The 15,631-nt window shown below is 45.5% G+C and overlaps 1 protein-coding gene across 1 annotated transcript; it reads right to left on the bottom strand.

Annotated features, from left to right (window-relative positions):
* Positions 1 to 13,153: 13,153 nt before the first annotated feature.
* On the bottom strand, positions 13,154 to 13,387 carry LOC119821383 (40S ribosomal protein S26-like). The gene has a single exon (XM_038340375.1). It carries the CDS (start codon positions 13,385 to 13,387, stop codon positions 13,154 to 13,156), a length of 234 nt encoding a protein of 77 aa, XP_038196303.1.
* Between the last annotated feature and the right edge of the window lie 2,244 nt (positions 13,388 to 15,631).

The following is a 15,631-nucleotide window of genomic DNA, read 5'->3' as shown; positions in this document are numbered from 1 at the left end:
TGGTAAGCAGAAATGAGCTCAAAAAAACCTCGTCAGGCCATGGCAGCCTCTGCCCTTTAATGGCTGTGCTGGGTCTTCACTATCCCCTTTCCTCTCTGAAGATGCCGGATCCGAGCAGCTCCCGGGGGCTCAGCATCCGCCGCCCAGGTCCACCCGCGCGTGATGCTACACCCTCCGAGCCTCCATCCCCCCCCCCCCAGGGGACCCAGACACAGAGACACCCGCACCCTCGGAGGTCGATAGCTGTAGCCCCATCACCGTCTACTTCAAGTAGTAAACTAGGGCCTCGAGAGCCCCTGAGCGCGAGGCCGGGCGCGGCGACGCGCGCTCTGGTGCCCGGGTGGCGCGCGACGCCCTGGACGGTGCGCGTCCCCGCCTGCAGTTCGGAGGATGAGGGAGTACCACCGCCCAGCCCAGGTCCCTCTCTTCCCCCCCCCCCCCTTTCCCGGCCTCTCGCCCCGTAGAGGGTCTCTGGAGGAGCCACGGACACCAACCAGTATCCACCGGTATCCGCCAGTTCGGAGATGCTCCAACCCTGCGGCAATCTCTGGCCTCAGCACAGCCCTAGGGTACTCACCGCACGCAGCCTGCAGGGCTGCGGTCTCACTCGGCTCCTGGTCCCCACCCGTGAACTGTTCCGAGAACCCGGGGCCGCTGGGCGTGGGGATTGGTGGCAATATCGACCAGCATCCTGCAGATGCGGCGCCTGGGGCTCGGCTCTCCGCCCGGCTCCGTGCGCTGGGTGCAGAGCTCCGGGACTCGCCCTCTGCTCGTTCTCCAGGTGAACCTCTGGAGCCTAAGGCTCGATGCTTCCGTCCTGTAGCCTTTAAAAAGGGTGCATTTGGAAGGGTCCGAGCCTACCGCGAGCTTTCTTCCAACCCGTGCAATTTTAGAGCTCCACGCTGGTTCATTCCTATACCGGCTAATTCTGGTTTGGCAGGAAAAAAAATCTGCGGGCTCCTCACAGGCACACTCTTGTGGCCGCCTGAAGTTTATCGCCTTGACTAAGATTTGTCAATGTTGTGCACATTTGCAACCTTAGGAAATGGCCAGAAATCTTAGGGGTGTGGGGGACATGAGAAGTATCTTTCTTCCCCTGCTCCCCGGACTAGGAGGGAAGTAATGAACCAGACCTTCATATGATTCGCGGCCGAAAAAAGAGACATTTTGGAGCGAAGAGAAATTTCAATATTCAAGGCCACAGTGGATTGAAAATCCCACATCTTTGTCCCAGCCTGGGTACCCTCCTCTTTCCATCTTTCTGAAGTACCTGTTATCTTCACTCATAGATGGGCAACATAATGCTTTGTTCTCGGAGAGTTTTTCGTATTTTGTTGAATAAATGAAGCAAGCGCTCTTTGACCTAACCTGACCCGTTCTGTACTTTCCTACTATAAATGACCACAAACATAGTAGCTGAAAGCAACACAAATTCATTATTTTACGTTTCTGGCAGTCAGAACCTGAAGTGGGCTTTACCAGGCTAAAATTCTGCGTGTTGGCACTCTGCAGGTCTGTGTTCTTCCTGGCAGCTCTAGCTGAGCCACCAGCTTCTGCAGGCTGCCCACATGCCTTGGCTGGCAGCCACTTCCTCATCTTCAGAACCATCTACATTACATCATTCTGTCTGTCTTGGGTACTAGGTCACCCTCTCTCTATTGTTTGCCCCTTTCTCTTCCTTTTTCATTTACATTCTTTCAAACGTGTAAAATTTATTTAATGTGTGTGTATGTGCGTGCAAGGCACAGTAGTGTGTGGAGGCCAAAGGGCAGCTCCTGGGAGGCAGTTTTCCTTCCACCCTGTGGGTTCTGGGGATTAGGCAGGCTTGGTGCAAAGACCCTTTCCTGCTGAATATTCTCCCCAGTCTCTTCTCTTCCACTTGGGGTTATCTTGATCCTGCCTGGATAATTCACACATCTATTTTAATGCCAGCTGACTAGCAATGTACTTCCATCTGCTACCTTGATTTTCCTTCTGCCATTTAAGGTCACATAGTCACAGGTTCCTGGGATTCAGATATAGATTTCTTTAGGGGAACCAACTATACTGCCCACCATGGATTTCCTTTCCCCCCTCCTTCTTTTCCAGAAGACATTCGTGTGTATTTTATAGAGTTGTTGACTTTATTGTTTATTTTTTAATTTTCAAGAGACAGCGGTTCACATGCCCCAGGCTGGTCTGGAAGTAGCTATGTGGCTGAGGATGATTTTGAACTTCAGATCTTCCTGCCTCCGCTTCCCAGGTCCTGGGATTATAGGCATATACCACCACAGCCACTTTCCGCAGTGCTAGAGTGCTTGGTGCCTGCTAGGCAAGCGCTCTCCAGGTTGAGCTCCATTCCCAACCTTCTTATGCTCATCCTAAGCACTGAGATGATTGTGAAGAACGGCTAAATGAGGACATTTGCAGGAACACTTCTCTGATGATGACAGCGGAGCAAATGGATGGTGAGTACTCCCTCGGGCTGATCTTCTCAGATGTCATGCATTCTGAACGGGCTTTTGACAGCAAGTCAAGAGCGGGAAGATGGGTGTAGTGGCTGACACTTTCACTCCCAGCACTTGGGTGGTTGGGAAGTTCAAGGTTAGTCTGGGCTACAAAAGAGCGGCATTTTTTTTCCTAAGGTGGAGAGTTCCAAGCAAGTATCTCAATACAGATGGATCCATCTGTTTTTAAAAAGAGGTGTTATGGATTGAATTAAGAGTGAGACATCCCCCAGAGGCTCATGGTTCTGAGCACTTGGTCCTCAGACATCAGTGTTGGTTGGGGAGGTTATGAAAGCTTGGGACACATGGTGTACCTAGCAGGAGTGAGTGGCTGTGGGCAGACTTTGGAGATTCTAACTGCTTCTGATGCTGGTCTGACTTCTCTACTTTCTGATCCATGAGAAGTAGAGAGATACTGACACATGCTCCTGTTGCCATTGGTGGAGCCTCTCCATGGTCACGCCTTCTTTGCCACTGAAGATGGAAGCTGTGAACCCTTGAACCAAAGTACCCACCCTCCCTTAAATAGTTTCTGCCAGCATTTTGTCATAGTAAAAAGGAAACTGATACCAGAGGTCCTGTAAGATCAAGGTCCCCTTCTGACCTCCTGGGCCTGGAATCTTGTATTTATAGGAGTGTAATTTATTGTAAATCTGGGGGAACCATTGCCTCCATCAAATAAACTCCCAAATCCTACCCGTGTCTCATTCTCTCAGATATCCCCAGGCGTCCTCTCACCCACCCAATAAATCTATTTTTAATGTAAAAAATTGCAATGCAAGCCTGGCATGTTGTCCCACTCCTATAATCCTAGCACTCAGGAAGGCAGAGGCAAGCAGATCTTTATGAGTTGGAGGCCAGCCTTGTATACATAGGGAGTTCCAGGATAACAAGAGCCGCACAGTGAGATCCTGTCTGAAAGAAAGTAAGAAAAAAATTATAAAATGCAATAAAAGGCACCCAGATTGGGAAGGGAAATGTAAAATTATCTTTAATTTCGGGTGATATGATTATATATAGAAAATAATGGAAGTCCACGAAAACGTTAGGACTAGTCAATGGGCTCAATGAGGTTCAGTGCAGTTTCATTGGTAAAAGCTTCAAAAAAGAACCTTCAAGGCTGGGAACCAAGTTCAGTGAAGTACTGTACTCTGAAAAGTTATAGGAGGTTTACTGAAAGAAACAGAAGAAAAATTGAATGAATGCAGGGCTGGAAAGATGGCTGCTCTCCCAGAGGACCTGGGTTCGATTCCTAGAACCTCTATGACAGCTCACAACTGTCTGTAATTCCAGTTTCTATGGCACCCCTGCATACATGTAGGCAAAACACCAAATTCACATAAAACTAAATACATCTTTTTAAAACAATTGAATGAATGCATACATCTCTCTGGGTACCAGCGACCTCCAGTCCCAGGATTTTTCTGTAAGTCTGACTTGTCTGGTTGGGCCTCTGCAAGAGAAGGTCACATACATATTTTGCAGGATGAGTGTCAGTATTAGGAAACTCTTCACACTGCATAATTGGCCATGATGTAACTAAGGCACTGTCCTGTCCCCGTAGAGGCAGTTGAGCATGCACGGCAAAAACTGGGAGTGCATGGTGCTTAGGTGTCTAAGTCAACTGGACCTGAGCAGAAAATAAACCCTTCCATTGTACATCTATGTGACTTGGCCATCAGCCCTAAAGTGGAGATAGTGGCAGTACTTACATCATAGAGTTATTGCAAAGGTTAAATGATACTGTGTGTCAAGCACCCTGTCCCCATATTGTTAAGAAACATGTTTCTGTTTCTTTAATTTTTTTTTAAACTGGGCAGTGGTGGCACATGCCTTTAATCCCAGCACTACAGAGGCAGATGGATCTCTGAATTCGAAACCAGCCTGCTCTACAGAGTGAGTTTCAGGACGGCCAGAGCTGTTACACAGAGAAACCCTGTCTTGAAAAAAAATTCTTTTACGTGTGTGTGTGTGTGTGTGTGTGTGTGTGTGTGTGTGCATGTGCACTTGTGGGTGCAGGTGCCCACAGAGGAGAGAGGTGCCTGATACCCTGGAGCTGGAGGTACAAGCAGTTATAAGCTGCTCATTGTGCATAGGAGGAACCCAACTTGGGTTCTCTGTGGTAGGTATAGCAGTAGGTGCTCTTGACCACTGGGCAATCTCTCCAGCCTCCAAGTTGATTTTTTTCCCCTCCTAAAGTAAAAATGGCCTACAAACTTCGTGGATGAATTTGTCCAACACTGGTGCCTTTTCCCCTTTGAATCAGGGTCTGGTTATGTAGTGCAAGCTAGCCAGAAACTCACAGTCATCCTGCTTCAGCCTTCTAAGTCCTAGAATTCCAGGCACTCACCACCATGCTCCACCACACTCCTTTGGTATCACAGTCCCTTTGAGAGGCAGCAGAAATCACCAGGGTGGTCATACAACGTGAAGACTCAGCTGGCACAGGCCTTAAATCCCAGCTCTCTGTGAGTTCAAGGCCAGTCTGGTCTGAATAGCAAGTTCCAGGACAGCTGGGGACACACAGCAAAAAGCAAAAAGCAAAATAAAAAACCAAAACAACAACAACAAAAAACCAACCAAACAGAAACCCATGGAGACTCTTTGGACTCAGTGAAATTTCAGTTCTCATCATTTATTTCACATCTTTCCTTTGGGCAGGGCGTGGGAGTGGGGTCGTGTTTAATGTGACATTGATGATGAGCAATCGTAGAAGCCACTGAGATTGCTTTGTAGGAAGCAAAGCAAGACTCTCACCAAGCCAACAGGTGATGTTGCTGACTAGGATTTAAACGCTAGTGGGAAGTTGACAAACCAATTTAAAGGCTGTTGGCAACTGCTGACGCCTTAGACAGGCGGAACCGGTGAGAAGCCATCAATAAATGCCTAAATCACTACAATGTACAGGTTTACAAAAAACTAGCCTAAAAACAAGACTCTTGGGCCCTGCTGAAACTTGGCTCTTGGGAGAAAGAAGTTTTTATGTTTAATCTCTCTTCCTCCTACTGCGGTTTCATGTGAGGGAAAAGTAATTATTTTTTTCCTCGTATTAGTTTTCAATGTTGATTTGTCAGACCTCACTTCTGACAAGTCTGGGTTATCACTCATCTTGATGAAAAGGAATGCTGCAGGCCGGAGGGCTCAAGCGAGGCCGCGTCAGCTGAGACTCTGCACACCTTTTAAGGATTCCTTTTAGGCAAGGTGTAGTGGCGCACACCTTTAATCCCAGCACTGGGGTGCAGAGGCACGGGGATCTCCATGAGTTCAAGGTCAGCTTGGTCTATACATAGTGATTCCAAGACAGACAGGGCTATGTAGAGAGATCTTGCCTCAAAAAACCCCAACATCTGTGTGTCTTTTTGTTTGTTTTTATGAGACAGGCTGTCCTGGGACTCACTCTTTAGACCAGGCTGGCCTTGAACTCACAGAGAGCTGCCTGCCTCTGTCTCCTGAGTGCTGGGATTAAAAACATGTGCCACCACTACCTGGCCTCTGTTTTTTTAAATTTTAGGTTGATTTATGTTTATGTGTAGGCATGTGTTGCCTGTATGTAGTTTGTGTGTGTGTGCCATGTGTATACATGCTGGACCTCCTGAGATCAGAAGGAGTTGGATCCACTGGAACTGGATTTGCTCTTGCAGGTGGTTGGTAGCCTTCATGTAGGTGCTGGGAATCAAACCTCGGTCCTCTGCAAGAGCAGTCAGTACTCTTAACCACTGAGCCCATTCTCCAGTGCCGTCTGTAGGATCCTTAACAAAGATTATATGAGATTTACTTATTTTATTTTATGTGTATGAATGCTTGCCTTCATGTATGTCCGTGTACTATGCTCTCAAAGCCAGTTTGAGGCCAGCCCCAGCTACAGAGCAAACCCCAGCTGATAGAAGGAAAAGAAGAAGCCATCAAATGTCTTTCTATAAACCTAAAAGATTTAGCAGTGATTTCTTTTAACCATTTAGGTGGGGTTTCCCTTTAAAATTTAGAATGCAGTTCCAAATGGAAGGGGAGCAAGGAGGAGCAGGGAAGTGAAGGGAGCTAAAAGTACACACTGGGAACAAAGTCCCAAGGGAGCTGCCCCACTGAACTGCTGAGCTTGTCTCCTGCTTTCTTTTCTGGAAACCAATTTTTTTCCCAATTGCCAGTGGCAAACAGCTGCTCAGGCAAACATCTTTTCAGACACTAAAGCCTCTGTATCCTGTTTCTCGAGAGACTCCATCCTGGGACGAGAAAGGCATGTGTGTTTCTTTAAGTTCACCTCGGACTGTTTAAAACACCATCACAGATGTTGTGAGTGACTAAGTCAGAAACAGATGAACAGCTTGTGTCTTTCCAAAAACGCCAGAACTTATTGAGTAACAATAGATTCATAAGATATGTTGGTTTTTGTCGGAAACAGTTTGCCAGTGATTTCCCCGATAGCCAGTCAAGGCAAACATGGGTTCTTTTGTTCCAACCTTAGCTACTAAGATTGTCTCAGTTCACACGTCACATTGTAAATTTATCTGTCCATATGTGTGGAAGTTGTGGAAGTCATATTAGAGTTCAAGGAGTTTCAGAAGGGGCTGGACACAGGTGGAAGCTGGAAACAGATGGATTTGCAAAAAGAGCCTGGGGCGGGACGCGGTCTAGAAAGCCTGGGGAGCTCTTCTACACATACCGCGGTGGATTCAGGCCGTGGGGTCAGAGCTGATCTGAGCTTCAGGATCGAGTCGGGTTACAGAAGTGAGGTGGGTGGCTGCAGGAGCCACCGAGGTAAAGTCCAGGTGGGCTGTCAGGCCAATGGGTGGGCAGCAGTTGAATAGACCCTCTCAGTCGTGGGAGCAGCTGAGCTGAAAGGAGACCCTTGGGACAGTTGAGAGTTCTTTATCTGTCGGTCCTTTGACCCTATGGTCAGAGACAGGCTGGTGGGGCCCCTGCCATTGCAGTGTGAAGTGCCCTCCTCTTTGTGGGGTCTAGGTGAGGGAGTTACACACTTGCTTTAGTGTGGTGTACCTGGTAAGCTTAGCCCTGCTTTGCCTGATATGCTTTCACTATGCCCATGTGTTCCTACAAACTCAACTTTAATAAATTTATAAAGTGGCAACCTTTCAACTTAGAAATAGGTTCTTTTTTTTTCTCCTTCTATTTTTTGTTTTTTTCGAGACAGGGTTTCATTGAGAAATAGGTTCTCCATCATTCTGGGTCTGCTGGGCGGTAACAAATGATACCACTCATGTGTCCACCAGAGTCAGAGTCATCCTTTCTCTTTATTTATCCTCAAAATGGAGTCAGTGAGTGTGAAATGGAGCCACTCAGGGCAAGGCACAGCCTAGAAAGCCACTGTTTTATACATTATGGAGTGGCTGAGGACAGTGTTCTGGCTAGATTATTTTTATTTATTTATTTCTTTATCAGCTTGACACAAGCTAGAGCCGTCTGGGAAGACGGAACCTTAATTGAGAAAATTCCTCTATCAGACTGTCTGTGCCACTAACTGTGGGTGAGTTAGTGAGACATTTTCTTCATTAATGATTGACGCAGGAGAGCTCAGTCCACTGTGGGTGTCGAGGACATTCTGACCGCAGTCTGCCTCTCGGGGGGAGAATTCTCATTATGCCCTGAACTGACCTGTCCCTTTGTTCCTTCTCGTGCATCCGACCCTGTCTAGCTTGTGGTCCAGCTGTTCTTCCTCAAGGATATCTCTGGAAGGGGCCAGGGTTTATCCATCATTGTAGAACAGTGCCATAGCTTGCCTAGATTCCCCATTGTGGCTCTGCCGTTCGTCAGCTGGCTGATCTTAGGCATTTTACCTAACATTTCTGGCTTCAATTTTTATTTTTCTTTTTTTTTGAGCAAATTAGAATGAAAATAACATTTGTCTCATTGCATTGCTGAGAGGAGTAAGTGAAACATACAAAGAGAGTGGACAGTGCCCGACTTAGAGTAGCTACACAGAACATCAGCTCTCAGTAAGATACTGCGATGGCTTTCTCATCAGCACCAACAGCATCGTCATCACCATCCTTTACTCTTGTTCATTCACCAATACTCTCAGAATGTGACTGTGAGCCAGCACTGCTCTAAATGCTGGGATTACAGCAATGAAATGACACAGGTCAGGTCCCTGCCCTTGTGATGTCTATGCTGAGGGAGAGGGAAATAGAGACAAGCCAGCAAACAGAGAAGATAGAGTGACAGACAGATCTTGTGATAGAAAGGGACTCAGAGATCTCAGAGGTATTTTTAAGTTTTTCTTCTTCTCCTTCGTCTTCTTCTTCTTCTTCTTCTTCTTCTTCTTCTTCTTCTTCTTCTTCTTCTTCTTCTTCTTCTTCTTCTTCTTCTTCCTCTTCCTCTTCCTCTTCCTCTCCTCCTCCTCCTCCTCTTCCTCCTCCTCCTCCTCCTGTTCTTTCTCCTCCTCCTTCTGTGTGTATATGGTGGGACTGAAGGTGCTTGACACAACTGTCCAGCAATATGCAGCCTAAACTCAGGGTCCTCTTGCCTCCATCTCCTTCAGCAAATCCTACCAGTGTGTATCACCTCAACCGTCTGGTTTTTGTTCTTAAAGATATTTATTTATTTATTTATTTATCTATTTATTTATTTGAGACATGGTTTCTCTGTGGAGCCCTGGCTGTCCTGAAACTCTCTCTGTAGACCAGTCTGGCTTTGAACTCACAGAGATCTACTTGCCACTGCCTTCCAAGTGCTGGGAGACACCAGGCAAGACATTTTTTAAATTTAAAATTACATTCGACCCAGGCATGATAATTAGGTCTTGATCAACTTCTTCCACAGTATTTATAAGTCTATCAACTATCTTTCATGTTATAATGATATACTCATTATTTATCAATAAGAATATTCCACTCTTAAATCTAAAACTCCTGAGCTGGGCGTTGGTGGCACATACCTTTAATCTCAGCACTCAGAAGGCAGAGATAGGTGGATCTCTGTGAGTTAGAGGCCAACCTGGTCTACAGAGTGAGTTCAAGGACAGTCAGGGCTACACAGAGAAATGCTATTGAAAACAATCAAATAAACAAAATTACATTTGTGTGTGTGTGCGCGCACGTGTGCATGTGCATGTGCACACTCTTGTACCCTCACACTCATACCATGGTGTGTGTGTGGAGGTCAGGAGACATCTTATAGAAATTAGTTCTCTCTTTCCACAGCTTGGGCCTCAGGGATTGAACTCATTACATCAGGCTTGGCTGTAAGTATTTTACTGAGGCACTTTATGAGACCTTTAGAGAGACAGGGCTTGTCTCTACAGCACACTTTAAAGCTTCTTGCTTGATAATCCTCTTAATAAGCTCTTTGAGAGCCATGATGGTTAGCACTGATGGTCCACTTGACAGGAGATTTGAACCACCTATGAGACAAACCTCTAGGCATGTCTGTGAGGGAGTTTCTAGATCAGGTTAATAGGAAAATCCATCTTCAGTGTGGGCTGTACCATTTTGTGGTCTGACCTCCTGGACCAAATAGAAAGGAGGAAAGGAGCTGAGCACTAGCATGCTGCCTCTGTCTGCTGTGGAATAATCTTTCTGTACACTCTGTGAATATATATATCGCTATGATTGGTTTAATGAACAAGCTGACTGGCCGATAGCTGAACAGGATAAAATTAGGTGGGAAAGCCAAACTGAGAATGATGGGATGAGGAAGGGCAGAGTAAGAGGTGTCACCAGCCAGATGGAGAACTAGTTGGACACACAAAATGGGGTAGAGGTAAAAGCCATGAGCCTTGGGTCAGCACACAGATTAATAGAAATGGGGTAAGTTGTAAGAGCTAGTTAGTAATAAGCCTGAGCTATTGGCTGAGCATTTATAATTTATATTAAGCCTCCGAGTCAGTTATTTGGGAAGCACCTGCCATTTTGGGAGCAAGCAGTCGGGAGAGGAAAGTTCCACCTATATCTGTCTTCCTCCTGACTGCAGATGCCATGATGTGACGGATAACATCGATGCCAGCCTTCCCACCATGATAGACTTTATACCCTAAAATTTCTGAGCTGGAATAATCCTTTCCTCCCTTAAGTTACTTTTATGAGGCATTCTATCATTGCGACGGTGAGAGTGACTAGTACAAAGCTTACCTTTTGGGACAGCCCCAAATAGTTCTTACTAATCAGTGTCATTGAGAGGGACCGTGTTCAACTGAAGAGGTTAAACTCTATCACCTTTTCAATTCCTTGGTGAAGAGCAGGAACTGATGCAGTGTGGGCAGGCAGAGTGTTTTCACATAGAATTGGTGTCCCAGGAGCTAGAGAGGCTTCAAGGGCACAAGAGCAGCATCTCGGCTAGGAAGTGGCAAGCCTGAACAAAGCATTGGGGCTGAAGAGAGTCAATGCCAGGAACTCCAGAGTGAGCACGGAAGGAAAGTGAGGGAAAAAGCAGCCAGGCAGGCTTTATCACGTTCTGTCTCATACGAGTCTGGTCATGCTATGAGTCTAAGGAGATGGAGAGTTGATAGATTCATGAGTGCCAGTAAACTTAGGAGAGCGTGTTACATATTTGGGAGAAATAAAATAGCATTGGGATTCCCTTAAGTATGACCTATGGTCATCTTTGTGTTAAATGATAGAGCTGAATAATTGCAACAGATGTCCTGAAAAGCTGTTTTGGTGTTGTTGTTGTTGCTGTTTTATTGGCCAGTAAAGAGCAATATTATTATTATTTTGAGAATCAGTTTTCTTTGTAAGTAGCCTGCTTCAGACAAAAAGCTAGCTAGTACAATAGTCCAGAAGGAGATAAAGGCTACTGCCATGCTTTTATTGTCAACTTGATACTGTATAGAGTCAACTGGGAAAGGAGTCTTGGTAAGGGATTGTTAGGTCAGGCAGGCCTGTGGTGGCCTTGTCTGTGGGTGATTATCTTGATTGCATTAACTGAGATGGAAAGACCTGCCTACAGTGGGCAGCACCATTCCCTATATAAGAGTAGAGAAATCCAGCTACCTGCAGGCATGCATGCATTGTGTTTTGCTCTTGACCATAGATGTGCCTAGCTGCTTCAAGTTCCTGCTGCCTTGACTCCCTCACAGTGATCTCACAGTGATAAACTAGAACAAAATTGTGAGTGAAATAAACCCTTTCTTCCTTAAAATTGCTGTGTAAGGGTTATTTTTTGCTTTTGTTTTCTGTTTTTTTTTTTTTTTTTTTTGGTGGTGAGCAAGGTTTCTCTGTGTAGCCCTGGGCATCCTGGAGCTTAGAAATTCACTGTCTCTGTCTCCCCAGTGCTGGGATTAAAGGAATATGCCACCACCAGCTGGCATCAGGGTTTTTTTTTTTTAATCATAGCAACAGGATACAAAACGCAGACAACTTTTATCTTAGGAAATAAAGGATAGGAAATGCCTCTAAACTTAAGAGCTCTTAAGATCAATACATATGTTGATTTAAAAAATTATTTGCTTATTTTATGTATGAGAGCTCTATCTGCATGTATGACTTTATGCCAGAAGAGGGCATCAGATCCCACTATAGATGATTTTGAGCCACCATGTGTTTGCTGGGAGTTGAACTTAGGACCCCTGGAAGAGCAGCCAGTGCTCTTAACCTCTGAGTCATCTTTCCAGCCCCATATATTGATTTTTAAAGATTTATTTATTTATTATGTATACAACATTCCTTCCCTGTATGCTTGCACCAGATCTCATTATAGATGGTTGTTAGCCACTATGTGGTTGCTGGGAATTGAACTCAGGACCTCCGGAAGAGCAGTCAGTGCTCTTAACCTTTGAGCCATCTCTCCAGCCCCCATATATTGATTTTTAAACACATTAAATATATGCACGTCTCTCTCCAATACCCGATTAGATGTTTCTGCCATTATGTTCCCTCAGTGCCTCCATTTCAGTATGTCGTTCCTTCTCTAGGTTTGCCAACACGTATTCTAACTTCGCTATTTCTGCTACAAGTGACCGTCAGATTCTGAGTACCCTCTGACAGATTGCTCACTTCCTATAACCATCAGTTCTTTTTTAAAAAAGATTTATTTATTTATTATGTATATAGTGTTCTGCCTGCATGCCCAGAAGAGGGCACTAGGTCTCATTACAGATGGTTGTGAGCCACCATATGGTTGCTGGGAATTGAACTCAGGACCTTTGGAAGAGCAGCCAGTGCTCTTAACCTCTGAGCCATCTTTCCAGCCCCCTAATCACCAGTTCCTTAGCTCTAGAAGGTTTAATTTGATTTTTGATTAATTAGATTATTTTAATTAATTCTTTAATTTTCTTGGGTTGCTTTCATTTTCTTGTTTTTTTCTTTTGTTCTGTTACTTTGTTGGAAAGAAACTACCTCCCTAGAGAGGTAGTTTCTAGGGTGGTAGTTTCTAGTCATAGGACCATAAATGCCTTCATAGATTGGGGAAGAGACTTAATGGGGAAAAAAAGGAAGTAACCTCCTTTTAAACCACAGGCAAAGATAATTATCTCCTTTTCCATGTCAAGGTCAACCTCAGTTCTAAAAAGTTAAAGATTCAAGTGTCTTTCTTTCCTTCTTTTTTTCTTTCTTTCTTTCTTTCTTTCTTTCTTTCTTTCTTTCTTTCTTTCTTTCTTTCTTTCTTAAGTATAAGTCCCATTTTATTTTTTCCAAGATCTTTTCTTCTTCTGTCCTTAAGAAGCCACCTCTTTACATGGGCTTTGGTGGAGGTCGTGGTGCAGGACCAGCAGGTCTAAATCATGGTGGGGGTGTTCGGTCCTTCCAAGCTTCACGAGATCGATTCCTGACTACCTTGCTGTGACTAGCACAGCTCACACAGTAATGCAGCCTGACATAATGTTTGGGGAGCACATGAGCATCGAAGACACTTGCTTTGGACATGTCTCTTACGGCAGTGGCCTCTACAGTGTTTGGAATGATGAACTTCTTAATGGTTTTGTCGTCTTTGGGTACATAATGGGCATAGTTCATGCAGCAAATTGGCTACATATGGCAGTGGGTCGTTTTTGACATGGGCCATTGTTTCTTCTTTTTTTGGTCATCTTGGAGCCAAGACCCAAAAGAGCTCAGGTGTATTTCTTTTTTAAAAGCGTTACTTTTCAGCTGGGCAGTGGTAGCACATGCCTTTAATCCTAGCACTGGGAGGCAGAGGCAGGTGGATCTCTGTGAGTTCGAGGTCAGCCTGGTCTGCAATGGTAGTTCTGGGACAGCCAGAGCTACACAGAGAAATCTTGTCTTGAAAACAACAACAAGATTTATGTTTATTATTTTTTAAACATGTGTATGTGTGTGATTGTGTGGATATGTGCATGGGAGTGCGGTCGGTGCTCACAGAGGTCAGCAATGGGTGTCAGATTCCCTGGAGCAGGAACAAGCAGTTGTAAATCACCATGTGGGTCCTGGGAGTAGAACCCAGGTCCTTTGCAGAATAGTCAAGTGCATTCAACCACTGAGCCATCTCTCTAGCCCATGAGATTCAGTGTTAACTTTTGTTCACACCTATTAATTATAAGTCAGGAACTTGAATCATGCAGCTAGTTCTGTCCTGAGGTGTCCTACATGGATGTAGTCAGATTCAAGGGTTGGACCTGAAGGATGGAGCACTCTATGGCTCGCTACTAGTTGGGGTTCAGCTGGGGTATTGACTGGTACTCCTAATCAAGGTCTCTCCAACATGGTACCCAGGGAGGGAGCACTGGGATCCTTGTGTAAGGTTCCAAAACACAATGGAAGCATTCTCTTGGGGGTAGAGACAGTCATCAGCCTACCCAGCTTCCAGAGAGGTGGGGTGTGGCTTCCACCTTTGGATGGCAGGAATATTGTGTTCCCATCCTGGAGGAGCAGCTGGGAGTGGGAGATACTTCTGTGACCGTCTCAGGAAGCTGCAGTTTGCCACAGGTATTGTCTTGCGATTTTCTTCCCAGGCCCCTCAGCTGTGTCACAGAATAGAACCTGGGTGGGAGGAGCTTTGGAAGGTGCTTTCTGTGTATCTGTTCTTCAGCATCTCTCTTCTCCAGTGCTTCCCATCCCCTGTGCATAATGAACGCAGAAATGGATCGCCTGGCACGTGGCCAAAACAGAGCCATTTGGCTTCACTCTACTTTGATACTAGATTTGTGTCTTTGCACAATCATCTCCTCCGTGACACACTGCTCAACGGCTTCCTGGTGTTTGTGTCAAGACTGAACGACAACAGGAAGAGCAATTCATTGTCTGGACGGCCTCTTAGAGAATATCCAGAAGGGCTTGAAGACCCATTTCCTGTTCTCAATGGAAATGGTCTACATTCCCTAAGAAGGTCACCCGGCTCTGTACTTCAAGATAGCATGGTGCATGCAACCCTAACTTGCACAGGCCTTGACTAATTTTATTTTTGTTCTGTTTTTGACAAGATCTCACTATGTAGCCCTGCCTGCTCTGGAATCCAATCTATAGAGCAGGCTGGTCTCAAGCCTAGGGAGCTGTACCTGCTTCTGCTTCCTGAGTGCTGGGACTCTAGATATTCACCGCCACACCCAGTGTAGCCAGTCTATTCCATCGGTTCTCAGAGTTTTGGAGGAATTATTGCGGGGGGGGGGGTCTTTCATAAAAAAACATGCAAATCCACAGATCATGTTTCTAACCTGGACCAGCAGTTTCAGTGTTTAGCAAGATGTTTAGAAGTTGGAGATAAGAGCTCAGAGCAGGGAGCGTGTAGACTGTTTATAGATAAGCATCTTCGTCATTACTCACATATGATTAAGCTATTTTGTAGTCTGACATAATCCCAATGGAAGTCAGAAAACAGAAAGTTTGCAAGGCCATATTTTATGAGGACATCAGACAAAGGGACATGTGGGTGTGAATATACCCAACCCTAGGATATACCGGTAACCCATAGTTACGAATTCTTCCCGTCCCCTCAAGGCGGGGAGCTTGATGTGTGTCGGAATGTGGCTTGCTATGTCAGTCCAGCTTCTAGCTGATCTGGAGCCAAACATTCTGCACATCTTTCCTCTCAGCCCTGGGCTAGTCCTGGCTGGTGTCAGATAATCGAGAGGGCAGAAGATGGAGTTTACCAGTGTCTAACAGCTAATATCTTGTTTTCCCATCCTAGAGTAGAAGAATCATTTTCTTATGTTCTGAATTCACCCAAGCATATTTGCATGAGTATCAGTACGGAAAGTCTTAAAAGACTTCCTGACGGGGCTGGAGAGGTGGCACTGACTGATCTTC

This window comes from Arvicola amphibius, chromosome 8 (genome assembly GCF_903992535.2).
Source record: "Arvicola amphibius chromosome 8, mArvAmp1.2, whole genome shotgun sequence".
NCBI classification, from domain to species: domain Eukaryota; kingdom Metazoa; phylum Chordata; class Mammalia; order Rodentia; family Cricetidae; genus Arvicola; species Arvicola amphibius.
This window is presented reverse-complemented; position numbering and strand designations above follow the sequence as displayed.